Source organism: Neofelis nebulosa, chromosome 5 (genome assembly GCF_028018385.1).
Source record: "Neofelis nebulosa isolate mNeoNeb1 chromosome 5, mNeoNeb1.pri, whole genome shotgun sequence".
In the NCBI taxonomy this organism is placed as follows: Eukaryota; Metazoa; Chordata; class Mammalia; order Carnivora; family Felidae; genus Neofelis; species Neofelis nebulosa.
In genome coordinates, this window is record NC_080786.1 from 153,253,468 (window position 1) to 153,272,895 (window position 19,428).

At 44.5% G+C, this 19,428-nt stretch overlaps 1 protein-coding gene and 1 long non-coding RNA gene across 2 annotated transcripts; one reads left to right on the forward strand and one right to left on the reverse strand.

Annotated features, from left to right (window-relative positions):
• Nucleotides 1-324: 324 nt before the first annotated feature.
• Nucleotides 325-7,383, reverse strand: HMGN1 (high mobility group nucleosome binding domain 1). Its single transcript, XM_058732025.1, has 6 exons — nucleotides 7,135-7,383; nucleotides 6,751-6,783; nucleotides 6,635-6,664; nucleotides 6,501-6,551; nucleotides 2,990-3,118; nucleotides 325-1,179 (listed from the first exon to the last, which is right to left on the reverse strand). The coding sequence occupies exons 1-6, from the start codon at nucleotides 7,147-7,149 to the stop codon at nucleotides 1,132-1,134; spliced, it is 306 nt and encodes a 101-aa protein (XP_058588008.1). The 5' UTR covers nucleotides 7,150-7,383; the 3' UTR covers nucleotides 325-1,131.
• Nucleotides 7,384-8,370: 987 nt separating this feature from the next.
• LOC131512855 (uncharacterized) lies at nucleotides 8,371-18,903 on the forward strand. The gene is made up of 2 exons (XR_009262338.1): nucleotides 8,371-10,103; nucleotides 18,444-18,903. It is a non-coding gene; the product is annotated as an uncharacterized LOC131512855 (long non-coding RNA).
• Nucleotides 18,904-19,428: the final 525 nt, after the last annotated feature.

Sequence of the window (19,428 nt, forward strand, 5' to 3'; positions counted from 1 at the left end):
TACGATATATAGGAGAGCAAATCTCAGAATAATATGCAAACACAAACCACAGTAGATGCAGTTCTAGCTTACTCAGTACTTACAAGCTCACTTCATATGAAGAACAAAGAGTTACGTTTAGTTTGCTTCAGAGGACGCTGGACCATTTGCTCACTATTAAATCAATTTAGGCCAAAGTATCTTCAAAGAACACTGTACATGTTCAAGTATTACAAAAAAAATTAAATACTCCACTTTCAAATTTTAAGAAAACTCTGCAAGAACAAATGTGGAAATTCTTGTAATAAAATATAAGCCAGAACTTAATTTATGTGCTTCAAGAAATTCTTTCATAATTGAGTTTTTATTTGTTGTTCTGAGGATCAGTACAGACAATTCAATTTGTACATAATTCTTAATGTACGTACCGAAAACCTAAAAAAACCATGTAGCTGTGGTTCTTTTCTCAAAGTTATTCCAGTGACCTTCCAGCTTAAAATTTGGAGGCAAATTTCCCTTAACAGTATATCAAGTACCGGTATCTTCAAATGTTGATATGCTGTTACACTGTTAAGTCCCATTAATTCACAATTTAATGTCATATACGCTACATACTCAAATTTTCAATCTCGCACAGCACATTAACAAAGTTACTAGGAAACTGGACTACCACGACCAAGATGTTACAGAATGCACAAAATTCTGACAGGGAGAGCCAAGATCAAGGAGTGGTTTTCTTTAGGAAACAATTCTACCAAAAACAACATGGGAATAGAAGTAATTTAAAATGTTCAAGACATATTAAATGCACAACTGACTCCAAATTGCCATTTAGTATGCTTGGTATTATAGGATATAAAAACTACCCCATCTATGGAATGTTAAGCTGACACCCAAGACGATCAAAGCCTCCCATATTCAATATCCCACTATTTTCTGGTTGTACCAAAAAATAAACAACCAGCAAATGATTTCACCTCTTAAAAAAAAGCATTTACACTTAAAAAATGGGATGAGGTGGGATTCCCTCCTTCTTAAAAATGTTTCTAGAGCTACTAAAAAACTTGCATTTACAAAATAGTTGATAAAAATATTCCTCTGGATTGTACAAGAAGGGAGACAGGGACCACTGGTAAGACATGGGATATGATACTAATCAGACTTGGCTTCTTTCTCTCCTGCTTCATCAGAGGCTGGACTCTGCAAATCAAAGAAAAAATAATGATCAAATATTTGATTTCTGGGTCACTGTTACGATCTCCAAGATCTTTAAAATTTAATGCAATGTAAGTTTTATTTCTATGTAATTACAGGTGACCCTCGTTATATGTAGATTCTGTATTTGTAAATTTGCCTCTTCACTAAAATTTGCAACCATAAAATCAATACTCATGGCACTTCAATAGACTTAAAACTTTCTTTGCAATGCCAAACATGCACATTCCCAGCTGGGATGGTTGTTTCAGTTCTAAACAGGTGCCTTTTTTGCAGTTTATTTAAAGTGCCATACATTTCACATTTCTTTTTCTGTGCTTCTTGATGTTGACTGGACTAATATAATACCATCTACTATGGCTAAATGCAAGAAGGTTGGGATGTGCCTTATGGAGAAAATATGCATGCTGGATAGCATCATTTAGGCCTGAGTTCCAGTACCGTTTCTGTTGGCCCAGTTCAAAGCTGATGCATCAACAACACGTATTCAACAGAAACACATAGATTATGCATCAACTGTTTGATGGAAACGTGATCACAGTGCAGCTAAGAATCTAACGTCGTATTTCCTCCATGTGCAATTTTTCAGTATTCACACAACCTTCTAGAACACAACCACCATGAATATTAAGAATAGAGTGTAGTGTGATAACATGTACCGGATGGTCAAATTCTTCCCTAACAGCTAGATTAGTAATCTCATCATAACATCACCGGATATTTGATGTGTGGTCAGAACTACAAATTAAAAGTAAATTGTGGCAACAGATTTCACAAGTTAGAAACAAGTGGTTTGTTGTTTTAAGATTTGATCTATAAATGTTTTTAAAATACCATACACTATTTATCTTTCCAGGTTTAACCAGTAACATTAAAAAAATGCTTGGCTTAAGAAAAACTATTTATTGAAACCTGTAGCCTATTTGTTTAAAGAAAAGGCCTCTTCTCGTGGCTTAAAAACGTAACGATTAGGGACACCAAGTCTTTTTATTTGCTTGATCTAAGTTATTATTTAATCCTAAAACAAGTAGCCACTTTTAAGAAAAAAGGACTTATCTGAAAGTGGGAAAAATGTCCCAAATGAGGAATAGATTCAAAACATTTTTGAACCAATATCCAAAATAAAAACATGATTTTTAACAGTTCTATAGATGGCAATTTCAAAAATAAGGGCCTAGGTTGTTTGTTTAAACAATATCCCAAAACATGAAAGAAAAATGAGTGTTACACCATTTGGTATATTAAACCTTTTAAAAATTAACTCACGTCAGTAGTTATTATAACGAATCCTGCGTACAACATACGCTGTACTTGTGTGAACTTGTTACTGGTGAAATTCTGAGCATATTAAAAGTTCTTATTCACGCCTTTAAAAAAAAAGCCATCTGGGGCGCCTGGGTGGTTCAGTCGGTTAAGCAGCTGACTTCGGCTCGGGTCATGATCTCATGATCCATGAGTTCAAGCCCCGCGTCGGGCTCTGTGCTGACAGCTCAGAGCCTGGAGCCTGTTTCAGATTCTGTGTCTCCCTCTCTCTGACCCTCCCCTGTTCATGCTCTGTCTCTGTCTCAAAAATAAATAAAACGTTAAAAATAAAAAAATAATTAAAAAAAGCCATCTACCTACTGATTTTAAATATCTAATAAAAGCCATCTGTCTATTCATTTGATGTTACTGTACAAACCTTTGTTAACATTGTAAGAAAAAGACAATAAAGACGGTCTTATCTGCTACATAAAAATATACAACAGATTATCTATGGTTCAGAGTCAAATCAACAACACACAGCACTTCTGACCTCCTCGTTTTTAGTTTCTCCGTTTTCTGCAGGTAAGTCTTCTTTTGTTTCTTGGTTAGCCACTTCAGCCTGTTTTCCCTTTGCTCCCCTTTTCCCCTTTGTTTGCACTTTTTTGTCTGAAGATTTCTCCTAGGATACAGTAAGAGTATATTTTAAGTAAAAACTTGGCACGAACATTTTCTCAGTTGCTATAGGGCTAGTATCCCCACAAGAGTTGCAATGTCAACACGATGTCACACATCAGCCTGAGATCCAGGACACACCTTTTACGGAAGACACTTTAAGGTCCATCCCCACTAGTCAGGACAACATCGTTCGCGAAGAACTCTAACCGTACTGGCATTATCGAGCCTCATTAGACTTCTGTTCTCTAAACCTAAAGCCTGAGCTACAATCCTCCTCTGCCTCCTCAATCACCCACTATTCTCTGAAGTTCCACATGAGCAAACAAAGGAGGAAATCTCTTTCCACTGTAACCCTACCCATCCCCAAACTTCTTTTAAGCCTGAATAATGATCAAATTGTCATATATCCACTGCCCTGACAAGATGTTCACCCTCACAGTAAGACCATTCACCTGAACACAGCACCATGTTGTGTGGTCAGGTTGACTATCCTGCTACAGCTAATCCCTTGATATTATATAATGAGTAGCTAAAAGGATCCATTTTGAGTTTATCGTTTTCATTCAGATGTTTGAAAAATCTGAAAAGCACATGTATTAGTATGACGATAGAAGAGGTTCAAAAATGTAAACCACTTTTCAGCAATATTAAAGTGCTTCTGGATACCCTCCATCAACGGGGAAGGAGTTTAAATCTTGACATTTATTCCCTGTAAATGAAGAATGCAGCAACAGCTAAATGAAGTTAGGTCACCAGGGAGTTGTATAAAAAAGCCCTAACAGTACTGACCAATATTTGAATTAAACAGCCACAAAGACATGCAAACAGGTCAAACGATTTCAATGCTAAGGGGACGGCGGGGGGACCAGTATAATGTATTCTAAACCAATGATGGCATTCCATATATAAAGACGGCATGACAGCCACTAATATTACACGAATGAACTAGAATTTCTGAGGACTGCCCGGGTGGCTCAGTCAGTTAAGCAACCGACTTCAGCCCATGATCTCGCAGTTCGTGAGTTTGAGCCCCACACTGGGCTCTGTGCTGACAGTGCAGAGCCTACTTGAGATTCTGCCTCTCCCTCTCTGTAAATAAACTTTAAAGACTAAGCTTCCTTGTTAGGTGTCAACACTCACATGAGGGAAAATAATAAAATTAAAAAAAAAAAAACCTATAAATTATAAATATAAATATTCAGGACAGCACCACTCATACTGGTACCATGAAGTATCACAATCACTTCTGTACTTACAAAACCATTCTCCTGTAATCTGATCTCTTTAGATTTCTCATTAATTTTGTAACCACTAGGGCACTAATGTAGAAACGTAAAAACCTTAAAAATGGAAACAAAACATACAACAATAACCTGGACTAAAACAATACCACTTTTAATTACCTATGGCAAGACAGATGAAACAAATCAATGTTTTCCTAACATACGTGTGTTTCAACCCTTAAAATAATTCTGAAAATTTTATACAAGTTATAAGTACATACACAGTGGCAAACATATACTTTGAAAACTGTGTCAGGGCACCTGGGTGCCTCAATTAGTTAAGCGTCCGACTTCCGCTCCCTCGGGTCATGATCTAACAGTTCACAGGTTTTGAGCCCTACATCGGGCTCAGTGGGGACCGCTCGGAGCCTGGGGCGGGCTTCCGATTCTGTGTCTCCCGCTCTCTGCTCCTCCCCCGCTCACTCTCTCCTCTCTCTCAAAAATAAATAATATTTTTAAAAAAAGTGTCTACACTGTGATTAATACATCAAAATATTTACCTTCCACTCAGGCTTTGAATTGGATTGCCCCTGAAAAATGTATTCTAGAAAGTAAAGTAAAACCAAGCCCTCCAACCCCGCATTTTTCCTTTGGCAAAGGAAAATTTGTCAACTGAGTTGACAAATTTGTTCCTCAAGGAAGACTTCCTGTTGGCCTCTCATGGACAGAAAGAAAAAAAGTGATTACACCTGATGTCCCAAACCCAACTGAGGATAAAATGTGAGGATAACAGGAGGATAACTTTTTTCACCAAAAAAAATTTGTAGAGTAAATCAAAATATAGGACAAGGAACAGCAAAAAAAACCTAAGAGGGAAACAATCATACTACTTCAGCAAATTGGTTTATTGAAAGAACTCAAAAGCATCAAAGACGGGTAAGAATAGTACAGAGCTCATTCTATCATCATGCAACAAGATCCACTATTTTTCTTGGCCATTCACGGCAAGTTCCCAGGCTACTTTAACTTCTTATACAAAGATGTACTGCTTTATCCTCTAGTGTGAAAAATACTAAATAAACGTACCACGCTTACACCTTCTGCAAATACTTAAAAAAGAAAAAAATAGAACTTTCTACTGGAAAAGTTAAGATTTTTCTCAGTTCTGTGCAACGTTTAAATAAAGAAACGGAAAAAAAAACCTTTGGCCTATGCAGTGCTAAGCTTCCATCTATGCTTTTAGAAAAGGGGCCTAACACCACAAACTCTCACTTAAGCTGCGGGTGAACAGTAATCACACCATGAATTTCCCCTGAAGACCATAGGGCTTGGCAAAGGGCGGTTTCGAGGCTCCACCTCAAATCAAACTTATAATGATTTACATAGATTTTGTTTTCCCAACTTTTCAAACATATACTCCAGAACAGTTTCATTCCAAAGACCTTCAACGTGAACAACGCCATCTCGAACCTACTCCAGGGAGACAACTATAATGTTGTTTAGGATTAACTCAAAAGTTTCTTCGGGGAAAAAGATGTAGGGTACCCCTCTGAACACAGCTGTTCCCCCTCCAAAACACCACAACAAACCCCTTATCCCTGCACACGGGATTCCCTGCACCTTGGCTTGAGAACTTTATACACCAAAACCTGCGTATCCCCTTTCTCCCGGTCGCGATCCTGGCTTTGATGTTACCGTCACAAAAGTACGCACAAGTATGCATCGAACGGGCAAACGCTGACCGTGACGTACAACGCAAAGAGCAGATAGCAAAATTGTTAGTATTTTCACTCGTCTCGAGTCTTGAATTCTGCCGCACAATGAAGGTAATGCGTTACGCTCCCGTGAACCAGTAGGACCAGATCCATTATTGTTTACCCAGGCCAAGAAGTAAAAAAAAAAAAAAAAAAAAAAAAAAAAAAAAAAAAAAAAAAAAAATTGGTCGCTGCAATTATAAAACTTAAATAAGAAAACAGGAGACAATTTCCACTTTTCGGGCAAGTGTAACATCTGATTGAGACTTTCAAAGTCAAGATCTTAGTCACCAACAATGTCACAAGACCGCAGAGTCGCCGCTGATGACTTTTTGTTAAGAGAAAGTCACGCGTCGAGGGGCGCTGCAGCATTTCGAACACACCGCGGTCCCGTAAGTTTGAAACCTACCTTTCCCGCCGCCTTTTTTGGCTTCGCTTCCACTTTTGCAGGAGCAGGTTTCTGAAAGGCAAAGGTAGCACTGAGTGTCTTCACTGGGCACGACCCCACGGAAAAGACACGCTTACGGGGCTCGCTTTACTTACAGCTGACAACCTCGCCGACCTCCTCTTGGGCTTTAGGAACAAAAAGGAAAAGGAGCAAGGAGTGAGCGGGGCAGTGCGAATGGGCCCCACCCCCGGGCACAGGCGCGGGCTCTTACCTCCTCCTTCACCGCCCCCTCGGCGGAGCTGACCTGCGGAAGGAAGCACACGGACCCGTGGGCGCAGCCCGCAAACAAAAGTGCCCGCGCGCCCTGCGCCCGCCCGCGAGAACAATGCCCGGCCGCGTGACGTCAGCGGCTTCCCGCCGCCGCGTTCGAATCTCCCACCCGGCTCTTCGGCCGCCGAACGTTCCAGAACATCGCGACCCGGCGGCCGCCGCCGCCGCCGCCCCGCGAGCGCGCGGCCCGCTCGCCCGCCCGCCCGCCGCGGGCGCCGGGCCGCCTGCCGGGCCCTGCGCCGCCGTGGGCGAGGCGGGACCTGAGCCTCGCGGGGCGCCGCGGCGGGCCGGGCGGCGGAGGGCGCGCGTGCGGGCCGCCGCTCACCTTCCTCTTGGGCATCGTGGCGGCGGGGCGGGCGCGTGCCGGGTGCCTGCGGGCCGCCGCGCGCCGAGAGCCTTCGCGAAGCTGGGCTGCCTGGCCGCTACCGCTCCTCCCGCCGCCGGAGCTGCTGCGACCCGCGGCGGGGGCGGTGGGAGAACCGGATGGAACCGGATTGGGAGCCCGCCCCCTCCTCCCCCCGCATCCCCCCGGCCGCTGGCTCCCCCTCCCCGCCGGCCGGGCCGCCCCCCGCCCCCGCCCATTGGCTGTGAGGCCCACCGCGCCGCGGCCCGCGCCCGGAATAGGTGAGGCGGGCCGTCACTCGACCACTGCGCCCCGCCCCCGCTCCCGGCGCCCCCACCCCCGCCCGGCGTCTCGCGGGGCCCCAGACCCAGGCGAGGGGGGCGGGGCCCCAGAGGCCGCTCTCACCTCACGGTAGTTTGTTTGAAGCCGAGCCGCAAAGTGCGGTCTGCGCGCCGATTGGCGGAGCTCCGCCACGTGATCGCCGGGTGGCCCCACCCACAGCCTCCCTAGTTACCTGGGCTCCCCCGGCGCCCAGAGAGCCTCAGGGATTGAGTCCGTCCCTTCTAGGAGTATTGGGAATGGGGCATTTATAGTTAGTCTAATAAACTGGGAAGGGAGAGACGATGGATTCAACTACGAGCCAATTCTCTCTTCTTAGTCGGCAAGAAGGGCTATCTGTGGGCCCCAGTTTCACAGGCCTTCAGGAAGCCGGCCTCAGTGCGCAGGCGCCGGAGGGGAGGTCGTGGGAAGGAACGCTGGCGCGCGGGCTCAGCTCCCCGTGCCACTGCGCAGGCGCGGGTCTTTGCGACGTCTCTGGGGCTCGCGGCCCCCGGAGGCCCGTCTCTGCTGCGCGGTTTTTCTAGATCAGCTCTTTCTGTGTCGCTTTCTTTAGATCATCTGTTCCTTGAGGGGCCGGGGTCTCCACGGTCCCCAGGACGTGCCCTTACCTCTCGCAGACTCCTGGGCCGGCCGATCCCTCCTTCCCTGAAGTGAAGCGGGAAGCACGCCCACCCTCTCCAGCCCGTTTTTTTTGTTTTTTTTTAATTTTTTTTTCAATGTTTTTTATTTATTTTTGGGACAGAGAGAGACAGAGCATGAACAGGGGAGGGGCAGAGAGAGAGGGAGACACAGAATGGGAAACAGGCTCCAGGCTCCGAGCCATCAGCCCAGAGCCCGACGCGGGGCTCGAACTCACGGACCGCGAGATCGTGACCTGTCCAGCCCGTTTTTAACCGGCTGCTCACCTAAGCACCTTTTTAAAGTGGAAAAAGGGCATCACGCTGGGAGGCTGAGCCGGGAACCCCGGAACCAGTGAGCTCACCTTTTACCCCATTTCTTTAATGAAGAAGAAAGTTAGGTTTTTTAGAAAATTCTTTTAACGTTTATTTTTGAAAGAGAGAGAGAGGGGGAGACACAGAATCCGAAGCAGGCTCCAGGTTCTAAACTGTCAGCACGGAGACCAACGTGGGGCCGGAACTCGCCAACCGGGAGATAATGACCTGAGCCGGGGTATAATGAGCTGAAGTCAGAGGCTTAGCCGACTTGCGACCCAGGCGCCATAGAAATTACATTTAGAAGAAGGAATTGAGTGAGGTTACAAGTTTTTAATCAGAATTGTCAGCTGGAACTCTTGGAAAGAAGGAAATGTTGGAGGACTCTGCATCCAAAAGATAGGAAACAGATCAAATGTCCCTCATTTGAAGGGCCTGGCTAAACTATGGCCCCTCGCATGGTGAACTACAACAAAGAATGAGCCAGCTCTTTATAGAGGAAGTGAATTTTGAAAACCACCAGTCAGACCATGTACCTCCTGATCTCAATAACTAGCGTCTTCCTTTCTCATTCAAGAAAGTCTGAGTCCTAGAGTGGCTTATAAAGTCCCCTGCAGTTTGGCCCAGTTCACTGATTTTCACAGATGCTCCTTCTGTTTCGTCTTCCTCTTCTCAAACAGGCTGGGCACCCTCTGCTTCAGGGCCTTGTCACCTGCTGTTCCCTCTGCCTGGAATGCCCTGCCTCAGACTAGTTAGTATGGCTCTCTTCTTTTGGGGCTTTGGGGCTTTGCGCAGATTTCACCCTCTCAATTAGGGCCTGTCCTGACCTTTCAGTTTAAAATTGCAACTCCCCATCTCTGTTCTCTGCCTTTTTTTTTCTACGTGGTGTCTATTGAATATGTAACTATATTGAATATAAAGCTATACATTCATTAGGCAACTCAGAAAGAATTCATGAGAACGTGGTGCCAGCAGTTGCCTCTGTGGAGAACAACTAGCAGCAGGGTGAGATTAAAATTTATCCTTTTCTCTTTTTTCCTCACTCCTATCTGCATTACAAAAAAAAAAAAAAAAAAAATTAACATCAGCCCCTGAGTTTATGGCACAGACATGTACTGAGCACCTGTGCTGTGCCAGGCATTATGTGAGGCCTTGGGGTAGAGAGACAGCAGACAGGACATGTGGGGTAAAGACTCTGGGTAATAGTTTAGAGGAGAGAAGGCACCCAAATCATCCTGGCGAGGGAAAGGGGAAGCCGCAGGCGGGACAGCACAATCCAGGGCATGTGGACTTACTAGAATGTGACGGTCCCCCAGAGCCTGCTAAGTGGCAGTGATGGACACATGGAGAATGGCCAATGACAATTAGAGAAAAGAGACAAAATACAAAAAAAGGGCAAACTGCAGGGGATCATTTGATGCCAAGCTGAGTTTGGCCATTATCCAAGGAGACGCTGAAAGGTCTTTCGAAGGGAATGATGGGCTGAAATCTGAACTTAACTTGTGAACTTTCTCCCATGAGAATTAAAGCTGCACGAAGCCAGAGGTGACGAACTGGTGGCCTACAGTTTGCTTTGGACCAGGTTTGTTTGTTTGTTTTGTTTTGTTTTTAATTGGCCCACATAAGAACATGGAGGAGCAAGAATTCGATAGGAAAACCATTTGGCAGTATCTCTTAAAGGTAAGCAAGCTCTCCATGCCTCAGTAATTCCACTCCTAGAAATATGCCCAACAAAATTGCTTACATCCGTTCACCAGAAGACATGATGTAGAATATTCATAGCTGGCTTACTTTCATAGGCCCAGCTGGTAGCAACCGAAATGCCCATGAATTGGCACTGGAATGCCCATGAATTTCATGAACGGATGGAAGTCTCATCAGCAATGACAAAGAGCTACCTACAGTCACACACAACAACACAATAGGGGAATCTCACAAACACAGGTTGACAGATGCAGCTCCAAAAGAATGCGTACAGTGTGATTCCATTTACATAATGTCCAAAGGCAGGGAAATGAGTCTAGTCCATTAGGAGTCAGGAAACTAGTTCCTGTGTGCGGGTGGGGTGGCGAGCCAGTGGCTGGATGAGAAAGACTTTAGGGGGCTGGTCATGTTCTATTTCTTGGTCTGGATGTTGGTTTCTTGGTCTGGATGTTGTGTTCACTTTGTGTTAATTGAGCTGTGCTCTTAGTATATACATTTCTGGATACATAACAATAAAGTTTTAAAGATTTTTTTTTTTTAAGCAACATGTCAAAATCAGACGATTTCACATACAGATTCAGGTCTTTACCTTCCCCTGGCCTCCTTTGTGTGCAGTCCATGGGATGCGCTTGACCTTGTAACTTATAAAGAGGCACTCTGTCCAGTTTGCCAGTGTCCCAGCCCTGCTGATTTTTCTCACCCATATTTTCTTGAGGAGGTCCCAATAATTCATTTTTGCTTTTGTTTCCCTTGCCTCCAGAGACGTGTTGAGTAAGAAGTTGCTGTGGCCAAGATCAAAGAGGCTTTTGCCTGCTTTCTCCTCAAGGACTCTGATGGCTTCCTGTCTTACATTTAGGTCTTTCATCCATTTTGAGTTTATTTTTTGTGTCTGGTGTAAGAAAATGGTCCAGGTTCATTCTTCTGCATGTCACTGTCCAGTTTTCCCAGCACCACTTGCTGAAGAGATTGTCTTTATTCCACTGGATAGTCTTTCTTGCTTTGTCAAAGATTAGTTAGTTGACTATATATTTGTGGGTCCATTTCTGGGTTCCCTATTCTGTTCCATTGATCTGAGTGTCTGTTTTTGTGCCAGTACCATACTATCTTGATCATTACAGCTTTGTAATACAGCTTGAAGTCCGTCTCACCCGTATTTTCTGCCTGGCCTCTGAAGGTGTTTGTGATGCCTGTGAGTAAACGAGGGTAATTGCAGACACCACTTTTTGTATTTCCATTTATTTTTGAAAGAAATATTTATGTGGTTCAACATTCTAAGGGCTCAGATTTATTTCCAGAGAAGGCTCTGTTCTACTTCTGTGCTCCTAGATATCTAGTTCTCCCAGGGAGAAGCCAATATTGCTGCTTGTGTGTCCTTCCAGAAATGTTTTGTGCATATACAAGCAAATGAATCTATACTTTTTGTCCCCCCACCCCTTGCTTTTCCATTCTGCTTGGCACCTTGCATTTTTCACTTAATGCAGTCTGTTTCCTATTAGCACATTTTTATTGCTGAATCATATCCTACTGTATGGATGTACCAAACATTTTTAAACCAATTCTCTGTTGACTTTCAAATAGTGCCAGTCTTTTGATCCTTCAAAGGATGCTGCAGTGTATAACCGTGTACGTCTGTGTGCTTTTCCTATAAAATTGGAAAGCTGGTCCCACTTGTTGCTAAACCTAAACACACACCCAACACAGGCACTAGAACCAGGCAGTGCTTGATCAAAAGTGGGAATGGGGCATCTGGGTGGCTCAGTCATCAAGCATCTGACTTCAGGTCATGATCTCACCATTGGTGAGTTCAAGTCCCACGTCGGGTGAGCTCGAGCCCCTCTTCGGGTGAACACAAGCCCCGCTTTGAGTAAAACACGAGTCCCCGGTGAGTCCCGCTTCTCTCTCTCTCCCCCTCTCCCTGTCTCTACCCCTTGCTCACTTGTGCACCCGCCTTCCCGCCCCCGCAAAAAAGTGGGAATCTATACCGGATGATCCAGAATGTTGGATAATCACATGAAAACACAAAATTTTAAAAATTCCTCAAGAACCCTCAGGATCTTTGTATACAAGAATCCTCTCCACTACTCCACCCGGGGGTCCACGTGCCCCACTTTGGAAAATCCTGGATTGATGCTGACTGGTGGATGGTGGGGTGGTGATTGAGGAGTTCTAGTAGGATGGACCTTGGTGTATCTGAAGAGGGGAAACGGGGTTAGAGAAGAAAGCAGCGGCCGGGAAGTGCAAGACAGAAGCAATGACGGGCTGTAGTGGGGAACTGACGTCATTGGTCTGGACTCCAAGTAGAGGTGCGGTCAGGCTGAGAGGTCCCATGCCAAGTCAGGTTGTCGCAAGAAGGCACAGCAGGTGAGACGTTGTAAAGCAGTCGAGCCAATGAATGTTGGCTGTGGGGAAGACCAGTGGAAGGAAGGATCTGGGATATATTTTGGTGGGGGGAACTGACAGGGCTCTTCCCTAAACTGGGTGCGAAGGAGACGAGACAGACTTTTGGCTATGAGTAATAGAAACCCGTATCAGCATAAGCAATAAGGAAATGGAAGCTCCTCCACTGTAGAATGTTCTGGACTGGGGGATTCAGCAGCTTAATGTGTTATCACAGTCCCAGTTTTTCTCTCCCAGTTGTGCCTTTTTCCAAATAGGCTTCATTCTCAGTTGAAAGGGGAATTCTGCACATCACATCCAGATTTATAACATCCAGAGAAAGAAGCCCCTTTCCCCCAGAATCCCTTACTCGATTGCCTTTACTTGCTGGCCAGAATTTGGTGACATGCGAGGGGAAATGGGCCACCCTTAGATTAAATCAGCTCCCCCCTCCCCCCCCGGAGTTGGGGGTAGAGCCAGGGGTGCAGGGAGTGGATACCTGAACAAAAGAAGGGTTCTGTCAGGAAGGACAAAGAGGGCAATGGGCTGAGAATCAGGTGCGTTTCTTAGGCTGTATGGATGGGGGGCAACCAGCCAGGTAGGGATGAAAGAAGAGGGGTGCAGGGGTGTGGAGAGGGTGTGGAGGGGGGGGATTGTAAAGTGCCCACTACATTCACCACTAGGATGTCACCGATTGTCCTGATGGAGCAGGAGAGGTAGGGCAGAAACCAGACTGAAGTTAGAAAGTAGGGGAGGGGAGGAAATGAAACATCTCCAGCCCCCACTGTGTTGTGCTCTACCGTGCTGTGTCTCCAGAAGCCCAGTCTCTGGGCCAGTGTGTCCAGGGAGTGAAGACATGATAAACTGGGGTAGGTGTGAGATAAGCCTGTGAGCAAGAGAAGGTTCCCAAGATGGTGGGAACACTGAATGCCTACTGTTCACCACTCTGTTGGATATCCACGCTGCTGAGGAAGGGGGAGGTGCAAGGGTGGCGGAAAAGAGCAAAAACCTAGGCCCCCATACGGAGCTTTTGATGATCACTGCGCTGAATGTGCCCGAAACGCCAGAACAGAGAGAGCTCTAAGATGACAGATAGTTGTAGAAGTCACCATGTAGTTATGTTTCTAGCCTGTTTGCAAACTTTATGGGTGCATGACTACATCATTGTTCTTAGATAATTGGAATTATTGTTATTACAAGGTTGCCTGTTTGACAGTTCATCATACTGATTGTTATTTTATTTCATTTCATTTCTTTTTATTTTATATTTCATGTCATTTCATTTCACTTTTATGGTATCTGGGCAAGTGCCCTTTCTTATTCTTTTGTTGTTGTTGTTATTTATATATTTATTATTTTTAAATTTTATTTAAATCCAAGTTAGTTAACATATAGCGTAATAATGGTTTCAGGAGGGGCGCCTGGGTGGCGCAGTCGGTTAAGCGTCCGACTTCAGCCAGGTCACGATCTCGCGGTCCGTGAGTTCAAGCCCCGCGTCAGGCTGTGGGCTGATGGCTCGGAGCCTGGAGCCTGTTTCCGATTCTGTGTCTCCCTCTCTCTCTGCCCCTGCCCCGTTCATGCTCTGTCTCTCTCTGTCCCAAAAATAAATAAAAAACGTTGAAAAAAAAATAATGGTTTCAGGAGCAGAAATTAGTGATTCATCATTTACGTAAAACACCCAGTGCTCACCCCCACAAGTGCCCTCCTTAATGCCCATCATCCATTTAGCCCATCCTCCCACCCAACTTCCCCCCACTCCAGCAACCTTCAGTTTGTTCTCTGTATTTAAGCATCTCTTATGGTTTGCTTCTCCCTCTGTTTTTATCTTTTTACTTCCCTCCCCCTATGTTCATCTGTCGTGTTTCTCAAGTTCCATATATGAGTGAAATCATATTTATCTTTTTCTGATGTATTTTGCTTAGCATAATGCATTCTACTTCCAACCACTTTGAAATTTTTTTTTTCAACGTTTTTTATTTATTTTTGGGACAGAGAGAGACAGAGCATGAACGGGGGAGGGGCAGAGAGAGAGGGAGACACAGAATCAGAAACAGGCTCCAGGCTCCGAGCCATCGGCCCAGAGCCTGATGCGGGGCTCGAACTCACGGACCGCGAGATCGTGACCTGGCTGAAGTCGGACGCTTAACCGACTGCGCCACCCAGGCGCCCCTACTTCCAACCACTTTGTTGGAAATGGCAAAAATTTATTCTTTTTATTGCTGAGTAATATTCCATTGCATGTATGTATATACATATATATGTGTATATATACACACATATGTGTATATATATACATATATATGTATATATACACATGTATATATATATATATATATATATATATATATATATATATATACCACCTCTTCTTTATTCATGTGGGCTCTTATGATTGTTATTTTAGACAGAACAATAAGCCAGCTAGAAATTGGTCACGTTATTCTTTTCTGCTCACAAGTGAACCTTGCCTTTCTAAATATGGAAAGCAAGCGTCTTAGTCTGTTCTGGCTGCTTTAACAAAGTACCATAGACTAGATGACATGAACAACAGACATTTACTTCTCATAGTTGTGGAGGCTGGGAAGTCCAAGACCAAAGTGCTGGCTGTTTCGATGTGTGACGAAAACCTGCTTCCCTGCTTCCTGGTTCCTAGATGGCTGTCTTCCTGCTGTGTCCTCAACTTGGAAGGAAGGGGAAGGCGGCTCTCTGGGGTCTTTATAAGGGCACCGATCCCATTCACAAGGGCTCCGCCCCCTTGACCTAGTCACCTCCCAAAGGCCCCACCTCCAAATACCATCCTAATGGGGATTAGGTTTCAACAATTGAATTCTGGGGGAGCACAGTTCAAGAACATTCCCTGCATCTCTCCCAGATCATTCAGCTTCTGTGGATTCCAAAGAGAATCACCCCCTCAAATGGGCAGCCACTTCATACTCTTTGAGACTTGAGCAGAAATATTCTACTCCATTGTTAAGAGGCACTTGTTCAACCAGACTCTTGCTATCACACGAAAGGGTTCAAGGTTTCCCTGGCTTGTGTGAACTCTAAAAGCAGAGGCAGCCGTATAGATGTGTTCAGCTGACATGGTTTGAGGGATGCCCATTCATAGCCTACAAGAGAAAGCTGTTTCCTTTGGTTAGATGTCGCCCCACGTCTGTGGTTTGGAGTGTTGGCCAGAATAACAACTAAAAGAAGGAAAAAAAAGTTCTCTTTCAATATATACAGTAAAGTACTGTAAATGTATTTTTCTCTTCTTTATGATTTTAAAAAAAATTTTAATGTTTATTATTTATTTTTGAGAGAGAGACACAGAGCACAAGGGGGAGAGGGGCAGAGAGAGGGGGAGACCCAGAATCTGAAGCAAGCTCAAGGTTTTGAGCTGTCAACACAGAGCCCAACGCGAGGCTCAAACCCCGAGAACTGCGAGATCATGACCTGAGCTGAAGTCGGATGCTTAACCAACTGAGCCACTCAGGTGCCCCCCCTTATGATTTTCTTAATAACATTTTCTTTTCTCTAGCTTCAGTATAAGATATATGTATATATATACAACATATATATACACAATATTATACAAATAATATATATTATATATGTATTATATAATACAAATTATACATAATACATAAAATATTATACATACAATATGTATTATATATACATATATGCATATGCATATACATATATACATACAATATATGTATTATATATAATACATATAATGTACAAAATATGTGTTAATTGGCTGTTTATGTTACTGGTAAGGCGTCTGCAGCAATAGGCTATTAGTAGTTAAATTTTGGGGGAGTCAAAAGTTATGCATGGATTTTCAGCTGCATCGGAGAAGTTGGCTTCCCTAACTCGTTTGTTGTTCAAAGGTCAATGTAATTTTTAAAGTTTTTTCTGAGTCCTTTCTCAGAGGCAATGTAACTGATGAAGATTTCACTTTGGTGTAATTTTTATTAAGGAAAAAACAGGAGAGGGAACCTAATATGACATTTCATGTAGTCAAATAATATAAAATGTTATTCCCATCTGAATGTCTTCTCATTTTACTTTGCATTCAGAGAAACCAGATACAGCATTGTTAGCAGAAATAGACGAGCCTGGCTTTTGACTCCACTTTTAATTTTCTGCAACGTTTCTATAAGTTTGAGATTATTTTAAAATAATTTTTTGGGGGCACCTGGGTGGCTCAGTTAGTTAAGCGTCCAACTTCAGCTCAGGTCACGATCTCGCGGTCCGTGAGTTCGAGCCCCGCGTCGGGCTCTGGGCTGATGGCTCAGAGCCTGGAGCCTGCTTCCGATTCTGTGTCTCCCTCTCTCTCTGCCCCTCCCCCGTTCACGCTCTGTCTCTCTCTGTCTCAAAAAGAAATAAACTTAAAAAAAAAATTTTTTTTTGAAAGCTAACGAAAAATTTATTTAGAGATACATTTCTTCTGGACATAGTCCAAAGCCTGTGAAAATTTGAGAATTAAATGAAATTTCTTACACTAATAAGATTACATTTTAAACTACTGAATTTTGCATATTCAGAAAGGTATACCATAACAAAGAGACCTAAAAACATTCAAAAGGTTATTTGGTTTTAGCGGTATTTTTCTTAAATTGAGGTAAAATTCACATAACATGTAACTATTTTATTTTACTTTAATTTTTTTAGATATTTGTGTATTTTGAGAGAGAGAGTGCACACGAGCTCCCAACGGGGGTGAGAGGGAGCACAGAGCCTGACGTGGGGTTCAGTCCCAACAACTGTGAGATCATGACCTGAGCCAAAACCAAGGGTCGGGCACTTAGACGGCTGAGCCACCCAGGTGCCCCGAAACTATTTTAAAATGTACGATGCAGCGGCATTAGTGCTGCTTTTAAAGATAACTTCACATTTGCATTAAAACATTTTATGTTTTTTTTTTTTTAACAAGTTAAAAAACACAGCAGATGTTATAATAGAAAAAAATAGGATTGGGGCGCCTGGGTGGCTCAGTCGGTTGAACGTCCCACTTTGGCTTGTTTCATGCTCTCCCAGTCCGTGAGTTCGAGCCCCACCTTGGGCTCTGTGCTGGCAGCTCAGAGCCTAGAGCCTGCTTCGGATTCTGTCTGTCTGTCTGTCTGTCTGTCTCTCTCTCTCTCCCCCTCCCCCACTCACACTCTGTCTCTGTCTCTCTCTCAAAAAAATAAACATTAAAAACATAAAAAAAGAAAAGAAAAAAATAGGATAAAATAGGCTGAGAGGGAAAGGATTAGGACCTGAGGTCCCTGGGTGGGGAAAGACATATTTTGGACAAATGCTGGGAGTATCTGACCTCAGGCATAAAAGTTCCTCTTACGAATGGAACACACCCAGGGCGCCTGGGTGGCTCAGTCCGTTAAGCGTCCAGCTTCGACTCAGGTCATGATCTCGCGGTCCGTGAGTTTGAGCCCCGCGTCGGGCTCTGTGCTGACTGCTCAGAGCCTGGAACCTGCTTTGGGCTCTGCGTCTCCCTCTCTCTGTGCCCCACTGCCACTGGTGCTCTGCCTCTCTCTGTCTCAAAAATAAATAAACATTAAAAAAAAAATAAAAAAGAATGGAACAGACCCCACCTACTCCCCCTCAGGTTTCCTTCAGGGATGTGACAAAAGACCTAAGCATGGCCATAGCCCACCTGTCATACAATGAAATTGAACCAATCAGGAATGGACCTCCCAGCGCCCAGAGCCGTTAGGCCAATAAGGGTGGGAACTGAGAGGGAACAGGGGGCAGGGGAGGGCCAACCAGAACCTTATAAAACAAGGAGAGAGCTTTCCTACTATTCTCCCTTCCTGATCTTACCTGCCAATAAACTTTTGCCCGCTGCTCGTTTTGTGTCCGCCTCTTCATTCTTCAAAGCGGTGAGACCAGGGATCCCAGGCATTGTGGTAAACGATCCTGCAACTATGTTACCTCCTTCTTTCTCCTTAGGTCCTCACGCACCGGGACACACGCACACTTGTGTGCACACACTCAAGACTGCTTGAAGATTCAGCTTTACTCAAGTGCAGTTTTCCAAGAGATTCTCCTACTTCATTCCTCCTTAGCTCTCTTGGACCCTAAAGCAGGCCACCAACATACCAGACCCGTGCAGGCCTCTGGCAGCTGACGCTCACCGCGGGGCTGGGAAGTTTGTGCCTTCCAGGTCACTGCCTGTGCTTGGTTTGTGCCAGTCACGGACACAACCAATGCAGGCTTTACTTAATTCACCCAAATGTTGATGACCCAGGTGCCCCTAGTATGGTCTTTACAAGTAGGCAGAATAACACCCCACCCCCCACTTATCCACCTCTTAATATCCAGAACCTGTGACGATGCTACCTTATGTGGCAAAAGGGCTTTGTAGATGTGACTAAGTTAAAGATTTTCATTAAAAAAAATTTTTTTTAAACGTCTGTTCATTTTTGAGAGACAGAGCGTGAGCGGAGGAGGGGCAGAGAGAGAAGGGGACACGGAATCCGAAGCAGGCTTCAGGCTCCGAGCTGTCAGCACAGAACCGTGAGATCGTGAGCTGAGCCAAAGTCGGCGCTTAACGGACTGAGTCCACCCAGGCGCCCCATTAAGTTAAAGATTTGTAAATGGGGAGGGAGATTATCCCAGTTTACCTGTCTGGATCGACTTCAGTCAAGAGGGCCAGAGGAGTGTCAGGGAGGATGTGGCAATGGAAGCAGAGGTTGGAGTGGTGTGATTGTTGGCTTAACCTGAACCAGATAGAAACGGATTGATCCTGAGATGTCCTGGCATTTGTGTTTTCTTTCCACTTGCTAGTAGAATGATTCAGCTTTCAGCGTTAGTGCTCTTTTTGCGAGCTGTCCAAATGAAGCCGTAGGAGAGATCTTAGTTGTCCAAACTGGGTTGTCTCTGAAGGCCAGGTACTGCCGGTGCTCTTCCACCATGACTGCACAGTCAAGGGCAT

Excerpts from the sequence above, each read along its gene's own strand:
- HMGN1 (XM_058732025.1), bottom strand. Across the intron at positions 6,665-6,750 it reads AGGGGGCGGTGAAGGAGGAG|CCCAAGAGGAGGTCGGCGAG; the intron begins GTAAGAGCCCGC and ends TTGTTCCTAAAG. Across the intron at positions 6,552-6,634 it reads GGTCGGCGAGGTTGTCAGCT|AAACCTGCTCCTGCAAAAGT; the intron begins GTAAGTAAAGCG and ends TTTGCCTTTCAG.